This window comes from Myotis daubentonii, chromosome 10 (genome assembly GCF_963259705.1).
Source record: "Myotis daubentonii chromosome 10, mMyoDau2.1, whole genome shotgun sequence".
NCBI lineage: Eukaryota > Metazoa > Chordata > Mammalia > Chiroptera > Vespertilionidae > Myotis > Myotis daubentonii.
Window position 1 is genome coordinate 6391718 of NC_081849.1, and position 22865 is coordinate 6414582.

At 45.6% G+C, this 22865-nt stretch overlaps 1 protein-coding gene across 4 annotated transcripts in view; it reads right to left on the minus strand.

Moving 5' to 3' along the window:
* The window catches only part of GALNT11 (polypeptide N-acetylgalactosaminyltransferase 11), a 93643-nt gene that overhangs the window by 23304 nt on the left and 47474 nt on the right, over positions 1–22865 (minus strand). For all 4 annotated transcript variants that reach the window (XM_059711421.1, XM_059711418.1, XM_059711420.1 and 1 more), the window contains 4 exons: positions 21279–21402; positions 18941–19107; positions 3077–3202; positions 625–874 (listed from right to left, as the gene is read on the minus strand). In XM_059711421.1, the coding sequence (XP_059567404.1) occupies positions 625–874; positions 3077–3202; positions 18941–19107; positions 21279–21402 (667 nt within the window). The remainder of the gene's footprint in view (positions 1–624; positions 875–3076; positions 3203–18940; positions 19108–21278; positions 21403–22865) is intronic.

Consider the following 22865-nt stretch of genomic DNA (forward strand, 5'->3'; position numbering starts at 1 on the left):
TTATCATCTTCAATAAATAGAAAAAGGTTGAAAATTTAAAAAATCTAAACATCCAACTCCTGGTTGTAAAAAAAGCTTATGTATCAAATAGTCTTCATAGCACCACTCCTACTAGCAAAGAACTGAAGATAGTACTAGTAAACCAGCACAGCACACAGGGTACTCCCCAAGTTTGTCTGCCTTCCTCACTAAGCCACAAATCCTTAAGAGCAGCAGATAATGTCTTATTCATAAATCCTTAGGACTTGGTAGAGTGCATAAAACTCAGTAAGTACTCAGAATTTTTAAAAATGTTTTTATTGATTTTTAGAGAGGAAGGGAGAGAGAGAGACAGAAACATCAATGAGAGAGGATCATCATCTATCGGCTGTCTCTTGCATGCCCCTATTGGGGATCGAGCCCGCAACTTGGGCATGTGCCCAAACTGGGAATCGAACCCGTGACCTCTTGGTTCCTGGGTCAGAACTCAACTGCTGAGCCACACCAACTGGGCAGCACTCAGAATTTAATGGACAAAGTAAGCCAACACTTTTGCTTCTTGCAAAGAAGGAATTATCTTTAAAATGTTTTTTCTCTCCTGAAGAAGTGCTGGTGGCAATTTCTAATACACAGGAGAAATCTTACTTTATCGGTGCAGTAGCTCCTTCTGGTCCTTCGAGCTCAGAAAGGGGAACAAGATCCCATTTGAAGTGCAGTCCCCAGTTGAACCCTCCACGCACCACAGGGGACGAGCTGTAGGCCAGAGTGTCCGCACTGATGATGTCGATCACTGGGCACACGACTGTCTGCCGGTCCTCCCGGATGGCGGCCAGCAAGGGCTGCAGCCACATCACGTTCACTTCACAGTGGCTGTCCAGGAACACCAGGACTTCTCCTGAGGAGGCAAATGACAGGCTTTACACTCATCTGGGGCTGAAGAGGCCGGCATCACTCGCTGCCATCACTCCTCCTGTATACCCACTGTCCCTTTGCTGGGTTTAGTTGGGACTTCATTTTTAGACTCTTCTTCCCTCCTTTTTTTGTTTAAACCTACATGAACTGAAGCAAATCACTAAAAAATGAGAACTCCTCTCCATGTAGCCTGCAGTCATATGCAGATTGAGTTCACGGCTTAGGACTTTTCTCCTATTTAATTCTACTCAAAGACTCACTGAAAGCAATGAGATAAAGAGAAAATTGTGGAGTATTTGTGGGGAACGGCCAAATTATGCCATTCGAAACACTGTATTGTTACAACATACTACGGAGAGCTTTATTTCTCAGAGACCAATGATCATTTAGTTTTTTTCATTATGATCTGTTAGATATAAGCTAGTTTTGGGGCAGTCTCAGGTTCAATGTGACTAGGTGTAATCTTACTTCATTTAGTTAAGTTGAAAAAAGTAACATTTATAGAATTAAGAAAAATATCAATACATTTCTTAAAGGAACATTGATTTAATTGACTTCACTTCGCACTGACTGATGATGGACAAGGGGAAAATTCTGCCTTTCTGTATTCAATGACACCTAGCCTGCTGTATTTATGCTCTCTGCGTCCTCACCTGTTTGTTCACAGACACAGAATTATATGACTAACTCACTGTCATCATAGAGAATGTTCTTGCCTGTGGTATTTCTGCTATCATTAACTGAAATGGGATGATATTGGTGCTTTAAAAGTCAGCGGTTGCCAACCGGTGGTCCGTGAGGTCTGCAAGGTTGGCGACCGCTGCTTTAAGTGATTTGTGTGAAATCTATAGCAATACATTTCATAGGTAAATCTTTAGAATAAAAATGATATCTGATGATCAAATTACCACTTAACTGAGAGTAATAACCATGAAGTTATCAAAGATATTATCAAAGAAACCCTCATTTCCACTCACACTTAGCAAGAGGAGTTAAAAATGTCTAAATTTTTTAAAGAGTTATGAATATGATTTCTGTGTGTCCCTCAATCATAACAGTACATTCCAGGCAAAATTCCTAGTTGAAAGATTTCCCTGTTTCTGACTTGGAGTAAACTAATGGTTTGTTTGGGCTGGGAGGATAGCAGTTATATTTTATGCCACGTAAACACATCATCCGACTGAACTGGCAGCAGTACCTAAATAAATTACCTTCATGATTTTTGGGGGGCCATACCCATGCATACATGCAGTATTATGTACCTAATATCTTTAAGTAAATTCATTTAACTTGAATTTATTTTAAAAGGACATTTTTTTACCAAGACCATAAATGACAATCAGGATCACCAACCTTACACAGAGGTAACCTTAAGAAGAAATATAATGGTATCAATATAATATAACTGAAGACTAACCAGATATATGTTCAGCAGAAGATTCTGAATTTGATACCTGTTATTTCTTTTTATAAGGGTCAAGATAGGTGTAAGCTGTGAAGTTTTTAAAAATATAGTGGTACCAATGAGACTTTCTCCTTCATGGACTTAGGAAAATTACTAGTAAGAGGAAATTTTTAAAGGAAATGTCTTTATAATTATGTAAGTCAATTTTTAAAATGTTTTTTATTGATTTTAGAGAGGAATGGAGAGGGATAGGTAGATAGAAACACTGATGACATGAATCGGCCACCTCCTGCACTCCCCCCACTGGGGATTGAGCCCACAACGTGGGCATGTGCCCTGACTGGGAATTGAACTGGGGACCTCTTGGTTCATGGGTCAATGCTCAACCATTGAGCAACACTGGCCAAGCTGTAAGTCAATTTTTTATCAAACAGTTTGGGCACATATATGTTATATTTTGTTTTTTAAAAATTACAGAACTTCCGCTTATATACTAGTAAGTGAAGAAGATGCAAATATATCTGAAGGGCAGTAATTAACAATAGGGGCCTTTAAGAAAATAGGCCTGAGGATTCTGGAGTTCGCTTCCTTGGAGTTTGTGCTTTGGGACACCAGGGTCAGAGTTCTGAAAAGGCCTTTCCCAAACTGAACAACCTCATCTCTCCCGCTGGCAATGCCCATGTAAGAACCACTTTTCAGACCTCTACAGAATCAGCAAAGGTACCAAGGACAACCCTCACTGCTCAGCACCCACCGACAACACCCAATGGGAAGTTATACCTGTTGCATGAGCTGCTCCTATCATTCTTCCTCGAATTAATCCCTCACGTTTTGTATTTCTTATTAATTTAATTTTTCCAGGGAGATGTTTTTGGACAAATTCATCTAATTCTCCTTTCAAATCATCTGAAAATAAAGAGTCCCATAATTATTCAAATCACATGAGACACATACAAAGACATTTTATAGCTACTCTAAGGTTGTATCTGGTACTTCCAACAACATATTGTCAAGTAAATATTATAGGGTCTTCTGTTTTATTTTAAAAGAAGATTGTAACTTATCTGATAAGGTGAAAAAAAGGGAAAGAAATGAAGGGTAGGAGTTGGAGGAGTACCAGCCAAGAGAAATACTTACCTTATACACTTATTTGTATTTTGACAGCAAGCTAGTACAATGCTTTGCATAAAAAAATGTTTGAAAATGAATATCGAGTCAAAGTTCCACCGACTGCAGATATAAATCAGATTTAAAACAAAGAAAATGGGATGTAAATGTCTTTTGTTTCAAAGTAATTTATCGTATCTTATTCCATTTCAGAATAATTGAGAAATAACTTCTATGGTTCCTACCAAAAATTACATAATAGCAGCAGTAAATATGCCTTTTATTTGTTTAGGACCTTCCAAGGGCGAGTAACTTCTCCCACTTAGTAGGTTGTTTTGTTTTGATGGTTTCCTTGGCTGAGCCAAAAACTTCTTAGTTTGACGTAGTCCTGTTTGTTTATTTTTTCTTCTTTCCCTTGCCCGAGGAGATATATCACTAAAAGCAACGTCAGAATTTACTGCCAATGTTTTTTTCTAGAAGTTTTATGGTTTCAGGTCTTACATTTATGTCTTTAATTCATTTTGAGTTTTATTCTTATACTAGAGGCCCGGTGCACAAAAATTTGTGCACTCGGGGGGGAGGGGGGTCCCTCAGCCCGGCCTGTGCCCTCTCGCAGTCTGGGACCCCTCGGGAGATAACGACCTGCTGGCTTAGGTCGGCAGAGGGCAGGCCCAATCCCTAGGTGCAGCCCCTGGTCGGGCTCAGAGCAGGGCCGATTGGGGAGTTGGGGCGCTGCCCCCTGTCATGCACAGAGCAGGGAGATCGGGAGGTTGTGATGCCATCCTCAGTCACGCTCAGGGTAGGGCCGATTGGGGGGTTGGGGCACCATCCCGTCACACTCAAGGCAGGGTCGATGGGGAGGTTGCGGCGCCACCCCCTGTCATGCACAGAGCAGGGCCCATCAGGGGGTTGGGGCTCCATACCCTGTCACGCTCAGAACAGGGCCAATCAGGGGGTTGGGGCGCTGCCCCGTCACTCACAGAGCAGGGCCCATCAGGGGGGTTGGGGCTCTGTACCCTGTCACGCACAGAGCAGGGCCAATCAGGGGGTTGGGGCACTGCCCCCTGTCACGCACAGAGCAGGGCCCATCAGGGGGTTGGGGCACTGCCCCCCATCACACACAGAGCAGGGCCCATCAGGGGGTTGGGGCGCCGCCACTCTCACACTCAGGGCAGGGCCGATAGGGAGGTTATGGCTCTACCCCATCACACACAGAGCAGGGCCCGTGGGGGGAGGGAGGTTGGGGAGCTCCCCCCTATCAGGCACAGAGCAGGGCTGATCAGGGGGTTGGGGCGCCTTCCCCTGTCACGAACAGAGCAGGGTGGATAGGGAGGTTGTGGCCCCACCCTGTCACACACAGAGCCGCAGGGCGATCAGGGGGTTTGGACAATGCCCCGTCACGCTTATCCGGGTGCTGGGAGGCCTCATGGCTCCGCTGAACCTGGTGCTGGGAGGCATATTACCCTTTTACTATATAGAGTAGAGGCCGGGTGCAAGGGTGGGGCCGGCTGGTTTGCCCTGAAGGGTGTCCTGGATCAGGGTGGGGGTCCCCACTGGGGTGCCTGGCCAGCCTGGGTGAGGGGATGATGGTTGTTTTCAGGCTGGGGGTGACTGAAGCTCTCAACTGCTCCTTTTTTTCTTTTTTTATTCTGGGCCAGCTTTAGCTTTGAGGCTTGGCTCCAGCTCTTAGGCCTCCGCGGCTGAAAGTAGGTTTCTGGCCTTTGCATACAATGTTGCGATCCTCCTGGCTGAAGTCCGGCGGTATTTGTTACAGAGTTTCTTAAACTGCCCGCTCAGAGGCCTGGAGCCTCAGGCGGGGATCTTTGGTTTCCTCCGTCACTGAGGCAACCAAGCCTCATGTTAGTTTCAAGCTGCCTGGCTGCAGGCCGCCATCTTGGCTGACAGTTAATTTGCATATCTCGCTGATTAGCCAATGAAAAGGGTAGTGGTTGTACGCCAATTATCATGTTTCTCTTTTATTAGTGTAGAAGGTGATCTAGTTCCCCTTTTTTTTTGCATGTATCTGTCCAATTTTCCCAACACCATTTATTGACTAAACTGTGTTTACCCCATTGTATATTCATATATCCTTTGCCATAAATTGACCAAATAAATGTGAGTTTATTTCTGGGCTCTCCATTCTGTTCCATTGATATATGTGTCTGTTTTTATGCCAGTACCATACTGTTTTGATTATTATAGCCTTGTAGTATAGTTTGATATCCAGTAGCATGATTCCTCCGTTGCTGTGGCTACTCAGGGTCTTTAGTGGTTCCATAAAAATTTTAGATTTATTTGTTCTAGTTCTGTAAAGAATGCCTTTTGTATATTTTATTTTATTTTTGATTTTTTTTTTTTTTTTTTTTTTTTAACAGAGAGGAAGGGAGATAGTTAGAAACATCAATGAGAGAGAAACATCGATCAGCTGCCTCCTGCACACCTCCCGCTGGGAATGTGCCCGCTACCAAGGTACATGCCCCTGACCGGACTCAAACCCAGGACCCCTCAGTCCGCAGGCCGATGCTCCATCCACTGAGCCAAACCGGTCAGGGCTGCCTTTTGTATTTTGATGGGGATTGCATTGAATCCACAGATTGCTCTGGTTAGTATGGACATGTTAACGATGTTAATTCTTCCCATCCATGAACATAATATATGCTTCCATGTATTTGTATCTTCTTCAATGTCTTATAATTTTCCAAGTGCAGCTCTTTTACTTCCTTAGTTAAAATTTTTATTGATTTTTATTGAGGAAAGGAGAGGGAGGAAAAGATAGAAACACCAATGATGAGAGAGAATCATTGACTGGCTGCCTCCTGCACAACCCCTACTGGGGATTGAGCCCCCAACCCTGTCAGGGACTTGAACCATAACCTCCTGGTTCATAGGTCAATGCTCAACCATTGAGCCACCACGGCCAGGCCTCCTCCATTAAATTAATTCCTAGGTATGGGGAATAAATTTAATGCAATTGTAAATGGGATTTTTTTAAAAACCAGCACATGAATTTAATAAAATTTAGGTAGAAGACAAATGGGAAAATTTACAGTGTGGGTGAATCCAGGCAAGAATACTGAAACCAACTGATCAATCTTTACATCACCAAAAATGCAACAGATACCATGCGCTTTTTTCAGTTTACATTAAATATTATTATGTACTAGGGGCCCGGTGCACAAAAATTTGTGCACTCGGGGGGGGGTCCCTCAGCCCGGCCTGTGCCCTCTCGCAGTCTGGGACCCCTCGGGAGATAACGACCTGCTGGCTTAGGCCTGCCCCGGGTGGCAGAGGGCAGGCCCAATCCCTAGGTGCAGCCCCTGGTCGGGCTCAGAGCAGGGCCGATTGGGGAGTTGGGGCGCCGCCCCCTGTCATGCACAGAGCAGGGCGGATGGGGAGGTTGCAATGCCACACTCAGTCACGCTCAGGGTAGGGCCGATTGGGGGGTTGGGGCACCGCCCCCTGTCACACTCAAGGCAGGGTCGATGGGGAGGTTGTGGCGCCACCCCGTCACGTACAGAGCAGGGCCCATCAGGGGGTTGGGTAGCTTCCCCCTGTCATGCACAGAGCAGGGCGGATCAGGGGGTTGGGGCGCCGCCCTCTATCACCCACAGAGCAGGGCCGATCAGGGGGTTGTGGCACCACCACTCTCACACTAAGGGCAGGGCAGATGGGGAGGTTATGGCTCTACCCCGTCACACACAGAGCAGGGCCCGTGGGGGGTGGGGGTTGGGGCGCCGCACCCTGTCACACACAGACCAGGGCCGATCAGGGGGTTGGGGCGCCTTCCCCTGTCATGAACAGAGCAGGGCAGATAGGGAGGTTGGGGCCCGCCCTGTCACACACAGAGCCGAAAGGCAATGAGGGGGTTTGGGCGCTGCGCCGTCACACTGATCCCGGTGCCGGGAGGCCTCTCAGCTCCACTGATCCCGGTGCTGGGAGGCCTCGCAGCTCTGCTGATCCCGGTGCTGGGAGGCCTCCTGGCTCTGCTGATCCCGGTGCTGGGAGGCATATTACCCTTTTAGTATATAGGATAGAGGCCTGGTGCACGGGTGGGGGCCGGCTGGTTTGCCCTGAAGGGTGTCCTGGATCAGGGTGGGGGTCCCCATTGGGGTGCCTGGCCAGCCTGGGTGAGGGGATGATGGCTGCTTGCAGCTGGTCACACACCCTTCAGGGTGGGGGTCCCCACTGGGGTGCCTGGCCAGTCTGGGTGAGGGACGGAGGGCTGTTTTCAGGCTGGCAGCTGACTGAAGCTCCCAACTGCTCCTTTTTTTTTTTTTTTATTCTGGGCCAGCTTTAGCTCTGGCTCCAGCTCTGAGGCCTCTGCTGCTGAAAGCAGGTATCTGGTTTGTTTGGGTTCTATAGTCGAAACACTGTATCAACTCCAGCTCTGAGATCCCAGCGAGCTGAAAGCAGGTTCTGGGGTTTTGTTTAGCTTTTATATTTGTAACTATGTTTCAAACTGCAAGCTCAGAGGCTGGCAAGGCAGGTGGGGAACGTTGGTTTCCTCCGTCACTGAAGCAAGCAAGCCTCATGTTAGCTTCAAGCTGCCTGGCTGCCAGCCGCCATCTTGGCTGGCAGTTAATTTGCATATCTCGCTGATTAGCCAATGGGAAGGGTAGTGGACATACGCTAATTACCATGTTTCTCTTTTATTAGATAGGATTGGTTTAAGGCAGCGGTTCTCAACCTGTGGGTCGTGACCCCTTTGGTGGTCGAACGACCCTTTCACAGGGGTTGCCTAAGACCATCCTGCATATCAGATATTTACATTACAATTCATAACAGTAGCAACATTACAATTATGAAGTAGAAACGAAAATAATTTTATGGTTGGGTCACAACATGAGGAACTGTATTTAAAGAGCCAGAAGGTTGAGAACCACTGGTTTAAGGTATACAGCATAGTGGTTAGATAACCATATACTTTACAAAGTAGCCCCTAAGTATTTGGAAGTATCCACCCAGCACCATACATTGTTATTACAATACTAGGGGCCCGGTGCACAAAATTCGTGCACTGGGTGTGTGTGTGGGGGGAGTGTCCCTCAGCCCAGCCTGCCCCCTCTCACATACTGGGAGCCCTCAGGCGTTGACCCCCATCACCCTCCAATCGCAGGATCGGCCCCTTGCCCAGGCCTGACGCCTCCGGCTGAGGCGTCCGGCCCGGGCAGCGGGGACCTGCAGTGGCAGCGGGGGGCGCCGCGATCGTGCGGGCTCTGCCCCTGCCGGATGCCTCTGGCTGAGGCGTTCGGCCTGGGCAGCGGTGACCCGCAGCTGCAGCGGCCCCACGATCGTGGGCTCCGCTTTAGGCCCAGGCAAGGGACCCCTAGCTCCTGGGACTGCCAGCTTCGACCGTGCCCAGCTCCCATCACTGGTGCCACCCCTACTTCCTGCTATCACTGGCCAGGGCGGAAAAGGCACCTGATTCTCCGATCATGGCTGGGGGACAGGGCAAAGGCGGCCCCAGGGCCACCTTTGCCCTGCCCCCCAGCTCTTAGCTCCCCCCTGGGTTTCCGATCACTGTCAGTGGCAGGGGGCTTCTTCCTGCTTTCCCTTTCGCCTCCCTGCATTGTGCCTACATATGCAAATTAACCGCCATCTTGTTGGCAGTTAACTGCCAATCTTAGTTGGCAGTTAATTTGCATATAGCCCTGATTAGCCAATGAAAAGGGTAGCTCGTACGCCAATTACCATTTTTCTCTTTTATTAGTGTTGATTATTGACTATATTCCCTATGCTGAACTTTAAATTCCCATGACTCTTTTGTAACTACCAATCTGTACTCAATCTCTTCCCTTTTCACGTCTCTGCCATTTCCACCAGTCTTGACATGGCTTCCTCTATATATCCTTAGTGATAAGATTTCTGTTCAGCTAGTCTTCCTTTAGTTATTCAGGTTGATTGTTCTATAATTTACTTGTAATTCCAATTTGGTCCTGGGAGAAGGCAAGTGTAACTTTCACCTACTCTGCAGCCATCTTGGAACAAATCCCAATGAAACTGTTTTCTTTTTGTTGGCTTTTTTGTTAAATCTCACCTGAGAATATTTTCCCATTGATATTTACAGAGAAACATCTATTGGTTGTCTCTCACACACACCCCGACTGGGGCCAGGGATCAAGCCTGCAACTGAGGTACGTGCCGACGCTTTAGCCACTGAGACAAATGAGCTAAGGCAGGATTGTTTTCTTAATTTCTCTTTCTGATAGTTCATTATCAGATACTAGAGGCCCAGTGCACGATATTCATGCACTGGGGGGAGAGGGGTTCCTCAGCCCGTCCTGCACCCTCTCGCAATCCAAGACCCCTCGGGGGATGTCTGATTGCTGGTTTAGGCTTGCTCCCCCTAGAGGGGTCCTTAGCACTGCCACAGAGGTGGGAGAGGCTCCCCCCACCACCGCTGCGCTTGCCAGCCGTGAGCCGGCTTCTGGCTAAGCGGCACTCCCCCTGTGGGAGTGCACTGACCACCAGGGGGCAGCTCCTACATTGAGCGCCTGTCCCCTGGTGGTCAGTGTGTGTCATAGCAACTGGTCATTCTACTGTTCGGTCAAAATAATGCACTTACAGTTGGTGAGTGCAGCAGGTGGCGGGAGCCTCTCCCGCCTCCGTGACAGCGCTAAGGATGTCTGACTGCTGATCTAAGCTGTCAGTTGGACATCCCTCAAGGGCTCCTGAACTGCAAGAGGGTGCAGGCTGGGCTGAAGGACCCCCCCACCCCAAGTGCACAGTTTGTTCAACTGTTTGACCAATGTTATGATGCGCACTGACCACCAGGGGGCAGATGCTCCGACCGGTACGTTAGCTTGCTGCTGGGGGTCTGGCCGAGATGCCCTGGAGCCCTCCCGCGGTCCTTTCCCAGTCCCGATTGTGCACTGGTGGGGTCCCTCAGCCTGGCCTGCAACCTCTCGCAATCTGGGATCCCCTCAGGGGATGTCGGAAAGCCAGTTTCAGCCCGATCCCTCCAGGCCAGGCCAAGGGACACCACTGCACAAATCCGTGCACCAGGCCTCTAGTTGGTGTATAAAAATGAAACCAATTTCTGAATAGTGATTTTATATCCTGTTACTTTACCGAATTCATTTATCAGTGCTAGTAATTTTTAGGGGAAATCTTTAGGATTCTGCAAATGACAGTTTTACTTCTTTTCCAATTTGGATGCCTTTTATCTCTCTTTTGTCTAGTTGCTATGGCTAGGATTTCTAATACTAAGCTGAAGAAAAGTGGTGAAAGTGGACAGCCTTGACTTGTTCCCAATCTTAAGGAAAATGCTTTTAGCCTTTTCCCATTGAGTATTATGGTCGCTCTTTTTAAAAGGTAAGCCAAGGGAAAAATTTCAAGGGCCAAGTTTAGGTAGCACAGTTGGTGAACAGATTACAAGGTAATGCAGTTTCTTCAAAATTATCCCATAATCGGGGAGAACCAAGATGGCGGCGATATAGGCAGATGCGTCCCAGGTCGTGTCCCGGAGCAAATGGAATGAGCAGCTGAAACTAGTAACACCCACACCGAATTGGCGAAATTGATCAGCTGGTGAGAGGGTTTGCAGCCGGGAAGAACAGAACTCCCCTGGAAAGGTAAAAAAAACCAGGGATTTGGGCAGGAAAGTTTGCCAGACCTCTGAGCCCAGAGAGTTGGAGGGAGACCGCGTGGCAGACAGCCGCGTCCCCTGGGACAGGCACAGCCCCTGACGGGGGAAAGGAGAACCGCGGGATTCCTGGCGCTGCCAGGGGAATTGAGAGCTGGGTTCTGTGACCGCGGAGAACTGAGCCTAAAGGGGGCAGCCTGAAGAGCTGACCTGACCATACAGTCCCGGTAAGAGAAGAAGCTTACAGAAACCAAGCCTTCCCTGTTTCCGTGGCCGGCGTTTGTTTGTCTGTTTTCACTGAATCCTGTTCATGGGACATTTCGGATACAGACACTCACCTGTGCTGAAGAGAGGGAGAGTGTGCGGAGGAGTGGAATCTGGGGAGAGACTGGGGAGAGAGGGGGAGCCGGGAGAGGTGGCAGCGAATTGAGTGCTGAGACACCCCTGAGCCCAAGACTGGGGCAGCCAATCTCTCCAGAGAGTGAGACTCCTCCTCCCCCCGGCCCCCAGGCAAGGAGCACAGCCACACCCAGATTCCACCCTGTACGAGATCAAGGATTAAAATAACCTTATCAGTCCCTGGGAGTTAACAGGGTCTGGCCTATAGAGGGATTTTCAATCCCAGCAACAACATAGCGCCGGTAACTAACTATTACGCAGTCAGCTCTGGGCAGTGAACTTCCACTGGAAAGAGAGGCCCTATAGCCTCAGAGGACAACCCCAGAACACTGCCACCCAGAGGCTGACCCACAAACTGACTCTTTGCTAAACACAAAATAAGGCAGTCTGGGAAATAAATGCGACCTGCTTTAAAATAAGGACTGTGGTTCACAACACAGAGGAACAGTATATCGCAGGGAAACTCAACACTCTCCTGAATACCTGGAAGGTCTAAGGCGAGCCACACTGAAGAATAGAAGAACCCAAGGACCTTCACTACTGCATTTTTTTTTTCTTTTTTCACTTTTTAACTAAGAAATCAATTTTTTTTATTTTTTTTTTCTGTTCTTTTTTTTTTTTTCTTTTTCCATCACCTGATTTTACCCTTTTAATTACTACCTCCTTATTTTTTAACCAGTATTATTACTGCTACCATTTTACCATTTTTTAAAGTGCCATTTTATTTTCTCTTTATTTTATTTCGGGATTAGTGTTCTCCATTCTATTTTCATTGTTATATTATTGGTTGTTTCTAGTTTGCATTCATATCCAGGGAGCTGTTGCTGGAATTTGTTGGGATTAATGGCTGTTCTATAGGAGTATTCTCCTCATATAAAAAGTCTCTTCCCCTCTTCCACTTCATTCTCTCTTTTCGCTCTTTTTTTTTTTTTCTTTTCTTTTCTCGCTTTTATTTTCCCCCCTCCTTTTTCCCGATTTCATTTTTGCACTCCTTTTCTTGGTCCCTACTTTTCTTTTCTTTTTTTTCTTTTTTCTTTTTCTCTTCCTTCTTCCTTATCCCCTAATTCTCTTAATTCAGGTGGTCACCTTTATTTGGAGTTATTAATATCGTGAATATATTTGTGTATAGTGCCTGGTACGTGGTGCCTTGTTGTGTTGTATTTTGTGCCTTTAAATCAATGCAGCAGATCCAAGCAACAGCAACCTCCTGAGCACCACATCCTCTGCTGAGGAACAGCAGCTGTACGTGAAACCTCGCCCCACCAGCCAGAAGAGCCACCACAGCTGTGAACAGCACCCACCAGAGGAGCTGCTGACAACTGAAGAGCAGCAGCTACCGCAACCGCCCGAAGAGCAACCACAGACCAAGGAGTCACTGCCACCAAGGGAGCAACCACTGAACAACTCAACGTCTAGATATGTCAGTGAGATCAAACATGGGTAGACAAAGAAACCCCCAAAGGAAAGAGAAGGAGGACTCTCCAGAAAAGCAGCTAAGTAATACAGAGGCATGCAACATGACAGATAAAGAATTCAGAATAAGGGTCCTAGAGTGCATAAACCGGATGGAGGAAAAAAATCGACAACCTCTTCAAGAAGCAAGAAGAAACAGATGAAAAAATCGATAACATATGGAAGAAGCTAGAAGAAACAGATGAAAAAATCAATAACATATGGAAGAAGCTAGAAGAAACAGATGAAAAAATCAACAACTTAAGTAAGACCCAAGAAGAAATGAAGAGTGATATAGCTGCAATGAAAAACTCCATTGAAAGTATCAACAGTAGACTAGGAGAAGCGGAGGACCGAATTAGTGAATTAGAAGACAAGGAAGCAAAACACACCCAAAATGTACTGCAATTGGAGAAAAAAATTAAAAGACAGGAGGAGAGCCTAAGGGAGCTTTGGGACAACATGAAACGAAACAACATACGAATAATAGGAGGACCAGAACAACAGAAGGATGAACAAGGATTAGAAAACCTACTTGAAGAAATAATATCAGAAAACTTTCCTGAGGTGGGGAAGAAAAAAGTCACACAAGCCCAGAGAGTCCCAAACAAGGTGAACCCGAAAAGACCCACACCAAGACACATCATAATCACCATGGCAAATGTTCAGGACAAAGAGAGAATCTTACAGGCTGCAAAAGAGAGACGGAAAGTTACATACAAGGGATCTCCCATTAGACTGTCAAATGATTTCTCAACAGAAACACATCAGACCAGAAAAGAATGGACTGAAATTTACAAAGTGATGCAAAGCAAAGGACTGAATCCAAGAATACTCTATCCAGCAAGGCTATCATTCAAACTTGAAGGGGAAATAAGAAGCTTCACAGACAAAAAAAGGCTAAGGGAGTTTGTCACCACCAAGCCAGCAATGCAAGGAATGCTAAAGGGACTGGTATAAAAATAAGAAATAAAAAGCTCAGAAAGAAAACAGCCACACAAAAAAAGAAATGGCTACAAACAAGTACCTTTCAATAATAACTTTAAACGTAAACGGACTAAATGCTCCAACCAAAAGACATCGAGTGGCTGAATGGATAAAAAAACATGACCCATACATCTGCTGTCTACAAGAAACCCACCTCATTAGAAGGGACTCACACAGACTGAAAGTGAAAGGATGGAAAAATATCTTTCAGGCAAATGGAAAGGAAAAGAAAGCTGGGGCAGCAATACTTATATCGGACAAAATAGACCTCAAAGTGAAGGCCTTAACAAGAGATAAGGAAGGCCACTTCATAATACTAAAGGGATCAATACAAGAAGAAGATATAACCCTGGTAAACATATATGCACCCAATGTAGGAGCACCCAAATTCATAAAAAAACTCCTGGAAGATATCAAAGGAGAGATCGACAACAATACAATCATAGTAGGGGACTTTAATACACCATTGACAGCACTGGATAAGTCCTATAGACAAACAATCAGCAAAGATACAGCAATCCTAAATGACTCACTAGATCAGATGGACTTAATAGACATCTTCAGAACACTTCACCCCAAAGCCAGGGAATATACGTTCTTCTCAGGTGCTCATGGTACATCTTCAAAAATAGACCACATATTGGGTCACAAGCAAAGTATCCCCAAATTCAAGAAGATTGAAATCATAAAAAGCATCTTCGCAGACCACGATGGCATAATACTAGAAATAAACTACAATAAAAACAACCCAAAATACTCAAACACCTGGAAGCTGAATAGCATGTTATTAAATATTGATTGGGTTACCAATGAGATCAAAGAAGAAATTAAAAACATCCTGGAAACGAATGACAATGAAAACACAACAATCCAAAACATATGGGACACAATGAAAGCAGTCCTGAGAGGGAAGTTTATAGCTCTACAGGCCTATCTCAACAAACAAGAAAAAATGGTAGTAAATCATCTAACTCTACAACTCAAAGAATTAGAAAGAGAGCAACAAGAAAACCCCAGAGTGAGCAGAAGGAAGGAGATAATAAAGATTAGAGCAGAAATAAATGACATAGAGACCAAAAAAACAATACAGAAAATCAATGAAACCAAGAGCTGGTTCTTTGAAAGGATAAACAAGATTGACAAACCTCTAGCCAGACTCACCAAGAAGCAGAGAGAGAGGACCCAAATAAATAAAATCAGAAACGATAGAGGCGAAATAACAACAGACCCCACAGAAATACAAATGATTGTTAAAAAATACTATGGACAGCTCTACTCCAACAAACTAGACAACATGGAGGAAATGGACAAATTCCTAGAAAAATACAACATTCCAAAACTCAATCAGGAAGAATCTAAAAATCTCAACAGGCCAATAACTATGGAAGAAATTGAAGCAGTCATCAAAAAGCTTCCATCAAACAAAAGCCCAGGACCAGACGGCTTCACAGGGGAGTTTTACCAAACATTCAAGGAAGAACTAAAACCTATCCTCCTCAGACTACTACAAAAAATTCAAGAGGAAGGAACACTTCCAAGCTCATTCTATGAAGCCAGCATCACCCTAATACCAAAACCAGGTAAAGACAACACAATGAAAGAGAATTACAGGCCAATATCCCTCATGGACATAGATGCCAAAATCCTCAACAAAATCTTAGCAAATCGGATCCAGCAGTACATCAGAAAGATCATACACCATGACCAAGTAGGATTTATCCCAGGGATGCAAGGATGGTACAATATCCGCAAATCAATAAACGTGATACATCACATAAACAAATTGAAAGAAAAAAACCACATGGTCATATCAATTGATGCAGAAAAAGCATTTGACAAAATTCAACACCCATTTTTGATAAAAACTCAGCAAGGTGGGAGTAGAAGGATCATACCTCAACATAATAAAAGCCATATATGACAGGCCCACAGCCAACATCATACTCAATGGACAAAAACTAACACCATTTCTCCTAAGAACAGGAACAAGACAGGGATGCCCCCTCTCACCACTCCTGTTCAACATAGTACTGGAAGTGTTAGCCATTGCAATTCGGCAAGAAGAAGAAATAAAAGGCATCCAAATTGGAAAAGAGGAAGTAAAACTGTCCTTATTTGCAGACGACATGATATTATACATACAAAACCCTAGAGATTCCATCAAAAAGCTACTAGACTTAATACATGAATTTGGCAATGTAGCAGGATACAAAATTAACCCCAAGAAATCTGAGGCATTTCTATACACCAATAGTGAACTTTCAGAAAGAGAGATTATAAAAACAATCCCGTTTACCATTGCACCAAAAAAATTAAGCTACCTAGGAATAAACTTAACTAAAGAGGTAAAAGACCTCTACTCAGAAAACTACAGGACGTTGAAAAAAGATATAGAGGAAGACATAAACAGATGGAAGAACATACCGTGTTCATGGATTGGTAGAATCAACATCATTAAAATGTCCATACTACCCAAAGCAATCTATAAATTCAACGCACTTCCCATTAAAATACCAACGGCATACTTCAGAGATCTAGAACGAACTCTCCAAAAATTCATCTGGAATAAAAAAAGACCCCGAATAGCTGCAGCAATCCTGAAAAAGAACAAAGTAGGTGGGATCTCAATACCAGATATCAAGTTGTATTACAAAGCCACTGTTCTCAAAACTGCCTGGTACTGGCACAAGAATAGGCATATAGATCAATGGAATAGAATAGAGACCCCAGAAATCGGCCCGAACCAATATGCTCAATTAATATTTGACAAAGGAGGCAAGAACATACAATGGAGCCAAGATAGTCTCTTCAATAAATGGTGCTGGGAAAATTGGACAGATATATGCAAGAAAATGAAACTAGACCACCAACTTACACCATACACAAAAATAAACTCAAAATGGATAAAGGACTTAAATGTACGATGGGAAACCATAAAAATTCTAGAAGAATCCAAAGGCAACAAAATCTCAGACATATGCCGAAGCAATTTCTTCACTGATACAGCTCCTAGGGTGCCGGGTTCGAACCCCAACAGGTCCAGGGGTCCCCAAAGGTGTGGACGGAGTCGGTGAAGAAGGAAGGACACGGAGACAGCATTCAGTTGATCAGCAGCCTAGCCAGGATCTCTAGCCCGGATCTCCAGAGAGGTTCTGCTTCGGATCTCCAGAGAGGTTCTGTAGCCATGTTCCCTCGCTAGGTTCTCCAGCCAGTTTCTGTCCAGGCTCTCCAGTCAGGTTCAGTGTCCAGGTTCCAGTCAGGTTCTCCTGCCAATCTCTGTAGTCAGGTTCAGTCCAGGATCCCTTGCCATGTTCTCCCGCTAGGCTCTGTCTCTAGGCTCCGAGGCCAGTCCCTCTCCAGGATCCTCCGGCATGCTCTCTCCAGCAAAGTTCTTCTGTCTCTAGGCTCCATGTAGGCTCTGTCTTCTTGATTCCGTTCTAAGTTCTGAGTGTTTCTGTCTTGTTACAACTGTATTTATACCAGTTGATTCAATCCTATCAATCTCTATTACAAAGGTTAGGGCGTTTCTTATCTCCATTCCAGGGAGAAAAGATTATGTAGTTTAAGCATGATTGTTCGTAGTTAAAGGGATTAATTACCCACCTGGCACTTAGTTGAGGGGTTTTATTCCCTCCCTAACTTCAGGGGAAAATCCCTACCTGGGGAAAACAACCTTTCTCAGAGACCTTGGTTAAAACACATAGTGCCAAGAAGGTGAGCAAACATATTAAGAACAGTATGCCATATATGCCAGGTCCCTTGAAACAGCAAGCATGGACCGGCTCCCGGCACTAGGGCACTTGAAACTAAAGAAAAAATGAACAAATGGGACTACATCAAAATAAAAAGCTTCTGCACAGCAAAAGAAACCATCAACAAAACAACGAGAAAACCCACTGTGTGGGAAAACATATTTGCCAATGACATATCTGATAAGGGCCTAATCTCCAAAATTTATAGGGAACTCATACAACTTAACAAAAGAAAGATAAACAATCCAATCAAAAAATGGGCAAAGGACCTAAATAGACACCTTTCAAAAGAGGACATCCAGAAAGCCAAGAGACATATGAAAACATGCTCAAAGTCACTAATCATCCGAGAGATGCAAATCAAAACAGCAATGAGGTACCATCTCACACCTGTCAGACTGGCTATCATCAACAAATCAACAAACGACAAGTGCTGGAGAGGATGTGGAGAAAAAGGAACACTTGTGCACTGCTGGTGGGAATGCAGACTGGTGCAGCCACTATGGAAGACAGTATGGCGTTTCCTTAAAAAACTGAAAATGGAACTCCCATTTGACCCTGTGATCCCACTTCCAGGAATATATCCCAAGAAACCAGAAACACCAATCAGAAAGGATATATGCACCCCTATGTTCATAGCAGCACAATTCACCATAGCTAAGATCTGGAAACAGCCTAAGTGCCCATCAGTAGATGAATGGATTAGAAAACTGTGGTACATCTACACGATGGAATACTATGCTGCTCTAAAAAGGAAGGAACTCTTACCATTTGCAACGTCATGGATGGAACTGGAGAGCATTATGCTAAGTGAAATAAGCCAGTCAATAAAGGAAAAATACCACATGATCTCACTCATTCATGGACAATAGAGACCATTATAAACTTTTGAACAATAATAGATACAGAGGCAGAGCTGCCTCAAACAGATTGTCAAACTGCAGCGGGAAGGCCGGGGAGGGTTGGGGGGCAGGAGGTAGGGGGGTAAGAGATCAACTAAAGGACTTGTATGCATGCATATAAGCATAACCAATGGACATAAGACACTGGGGGATAGGGGAGGCTAGGGGACTGTCTAGGGCGGGGGGATAAAATGGATACATATGTAATACCCTTTGTAATACTTTAAGCAATAAAAAAAAAAAGAAAAAAAAGAAAACATACACAGAGCATCTGTTACAAAAAAAAAAAAAAATTATCCCATAATCTTTGGACAGGCATTTATTTGTGGTTGACTCCACTGCGATTACATGCATAGGGTTCTCCCATCCACTACGTATTGAAGGGTCAGCCTTACTGATGTTATCAATACGACAGGGAACAACAGCCTGATCCTACATTACCAGTGACAACATTCGTTACCGAAGTCGCTGCTGTCATCCACAAGGATGATTTCATGGAGAAGCCGGGCTGGTGTGCGGTCCAGGACGCTGTGCACAGTCCGCAGCAAAGCAGACAAGGCTTCGTTGTAGAAACAAATAACAACACTAGCAACTGGCAGATCTGTAGGGTATATCTTATCTTTACATCTGCAAAGGTGAATGAGAAAAATTCCAACAATTTAAAAGGCTCAAATGTTTTAAGTTATTATTCACTACACTGTAACTACGATCTTATTCTGCTTCTTCCTTGCACTATAACCATTTTTGAAAAAGCATTTAAGGAACAATGTGGTTTCTTACTCAAGAGTTTTACATGTTAATAACTTCTCCCTCTGATAAGTGCTACTCTGCTTATTTTAAACATTTTAAAAACTTGGGGTTTTTTTTCATTTTTGGTACATAGGTTACATAAAATCATTTGTAAGTATTTTTAAAATATATTTTTATTGATTTCAGAGAGGAAGGGAGAGGGAGAGAGGGAGAGAAACGTCAATGATGAGAGAGAATCATTGATCTGCCTCCTGCAAGCTCCACACTGGGGACTAAGCCCACAACCTGGGCATGAGCCCTGACCGAGAATCGAACCGTGACCTCCTGGTTCATAGGTTGACGCTCAACCACTGAGACACAATGGCCGGGCTCATTGCAAGTTTTTAATGCAGCACTTGTAACTTGAAGTTCAGCTTCTCAATGAGGTCTCGAAAAGGAATAGAAATATAAACCTTGTATCAGAAAATTTCATTTTTTACTCAGTAATAGAAAAACATTTGAGTAAACTATATGCATCAAGATAATGGAAGAGTTTCCATGCAAGTACCTAATAGTTAGGTGGCTTTATACAACAATAAAAAACCCCCACCAACTTATAGAATCAAATCCAGAATTCCATGCTCTTTTGCCCTTCCATTGGCTAGGCCCAGCCTACCCTAGCCTCTTACCACTCTTCCATTATAGCTAAACTGAAACATTTGGGTCCCTTTGACAAACTATATAGCTTTATGCCTTAGTCTGTCCCCCTACTCTCTTGCTTCACTGCTCAGTCATCATTGAGAAACTTTCCCTGACCACTCCAGTTTGGGGGCCCCATTTCACTAGTTTCCATCACAGCCATCATTCTTATGCTACAATTACTTGTTTCCTTATTTATCTCCCCTGCTAGACTTGAAGGCCTGTGAACCCAAAAATGTCTTATTCTGTTTATTTTTGAGGCCTAATACAATGTCTAGCAAACAGTAGGTGTTCAAATAATCTGTATGTGGAATGACTGACCAACTATCTATAATAATAAAAGCATAATATGCTAATTAGACCAGACAGCCGAACGACCTTCCGGGTGTCATTCCGGACCTCCTTCCGGACAAAGCCGTGGTGGCAGTGGCTGAGGCAGAGGCAGTTAGGGGCGATGAGGCAGGCAGGTGAGCAGTTAAGGGCTATGAGGCAGGCATGCAGACTGGTTAGGGGTGATGAGGCAGGCAGGCGAGCGGTTGGGGCAACCAGGCAGGCAGGCCAGTGGTTAGAGGCAATCAGGAAGTCAGGCAGGTGAGTGATTAGGAGCCAGTGGTCCCGGATTGCCAGAGGGATGTCCCAGATTGCGAGAGGGTGCAGGCCAGGCTGGGGGCACCCCCACCTCCCAACCCATGCACGAATTTTGTGCACCGAGCCCCTACTATGAATGAAAAGCCTTTGACAAAACTAAAATAATGAAAACATGAAAGTGAGCAAGGAGTCAAATTCTTCACTGATTTACTGGATTCATGGCAAAAAGGAATACATTAACATTTTAAAAACACTTATGCTCAGGCCCTAGCTGGTCTGGCTCAATGGACAGAGCATCAGCCTGCGGACTGAAAGGTCCCAGGTTTGATTCCAGACAAGGGCACATGCTTGGGTTGCGGGCTTGATCCCTAGTAGGGGGCGCGCAGGAGGCAGCCAATCAATGATTCTCTGTCATCATTGATATTTCTATCTCTCTCTCCCTCTCCCTTCCTCTCTGAAATCAATAAAAATATTTTAGAGAAAACAAAACAAAAAAATTTATGCTCAGAAGGTTATATAATTACATGCAGTTGGTCCCTCTCTTCTTTCTCCTCATTATTTTAACTTTCAAAAGGGACACAGCAAGTTCTAGAATTTTGTTGGTACAGTCTCAGACTATGTGGATTCAAGTGTCATCAGAGTGGAAATGTGGCTTGAGTTATCTAGCATCCGGAATAACAAAGCCTAAGTGCAAAGTATAAACACCACCCTCAGGCTTATTACACTGGCACTGACAGTACTATGTCACCAAACTGATTAGCAGAACCCGATAAGGAACGTACGCTGCATTCCTTGTATCTGGCACATCTCTGTGGTGGCCCAAGCGGTTGCTAATAAGGAGATTGAAGGCATGCTTCTGATACCCCAAGTCTCTCAACTCCTGATCATGTTCATTAAAAATCATACCTGCAAAAGAGTGAAGTTATAGTCAGTGCATGAAATCTGCAAAAGATTACCATTATTGTTATGTTATGATCTAAAGAAAATCTTCACTTTAAACTCTCATCTATACTAATAAAAGGGTAATATGCTAATTAGACCAGGGGACCTTCCAGACGGCCTTCCGGACCTCCTCCGGGACAAAGCCGTGGAGTGCAGGCCGAGTGGAAAGGGCCTCTCTGTGGGTGGGGATTAATCGCAGAGCCCAGGCCAGGTGGGAAATGCCTGCCTCTGCTCTGCCATTGATCACAGAGCCCAGGCCTGGTGGGTGGGCAGGCAGGTGGGGCGGGGGGTGGAGGGGAAACAGTTGGGGGTGAGCAGGCCAGCAGGGTGGGGGCAGTTGGGGGCGATCAGGCCGGCAGGAGTGGCATTTGGGGGCAAGCAGGCCAGCAGGGTGGGGGCAGTTGGGGGCAAGCAGGCTGGCAGGCAGAGTGCTTAGGGGCGATCAGGCAGGCAGGCATGCAGGTGAGCAGTTAGGAGCCAGCGGTCCCAGATTGTGAGAGGGATGTCTGACTGCCGGTTTCAGACAGAGAAAGAAAAATACTGTAATACTGTATTAATCTCACTTATACAGGGTGGGGCAAAAGTCTGTTGGCAGTGGTGAGTACGCAAAACACAGTATTCTTGTATTATTTACTAGAGGTCAGGTGCACAAATATTTGTGCACTCAGGAGGGGGGGGGAGGGTCCCTCAGCCCGGCCTGTGCTCTCTCGCAGTCTGGGACCCCTCAGAGGATGTCCACTTGCTGGCTTAGGCCTGCTCCCTGGGGGATCGGGCCTAAGCTGGCAGTCAGACGTCCCTCTGGCAGCCCAGGAGCTCTCAGGGGATGTCCACTTGCCAGCAGGGAGCAGACCTAAGCTGCAGTCAGACATCCTTAGTGCTGCTGAGGAGGCGGGAGAGGCTTCTGCCATCACCGCTGTGCTGGCAGCCGTCAGCCTGGCTAGTGGCTGAGCAGAGCTCCCCCTGTGGGAGCGCACTGACCACCAGGGGGCAGCTCCTGCATTGAGCATCTGCCCCCTGGTGATCAGTGTGTCATAGTGACCAGTGATTCCCAGTCATTCTGCTGTTAGGGTCAATTTGCATATTACCCTTTTATTATATAGGATAGAGGCCTGATGCATGGGTGGGGGCTGGCTGGTTTACCCTGAAGGGTGTCCTGTATCAGGGTGAGGGTCCCACTGGGGTGCCTTGCCAGCCTAGGTGAGGGGCTGAGGGCCGTTTTCAGGCTGGCCGTGGCCATGGGCTGGAAGCAGGTATCTGGGATTTATTTATCGTTTATGATCAAAACTTTGTAGCCTTGAGCGGAGCTCAGGGCCGGCAGGGCAGGTGGGAAGCTTGGTTTCCTCCACTGCCGGAGGCAACCCAAGCCTCCTGCTCGCTCCAGCTCCATGGCCACTGCCATCTTAGTTGGGTTTATTTGCATACTGGCT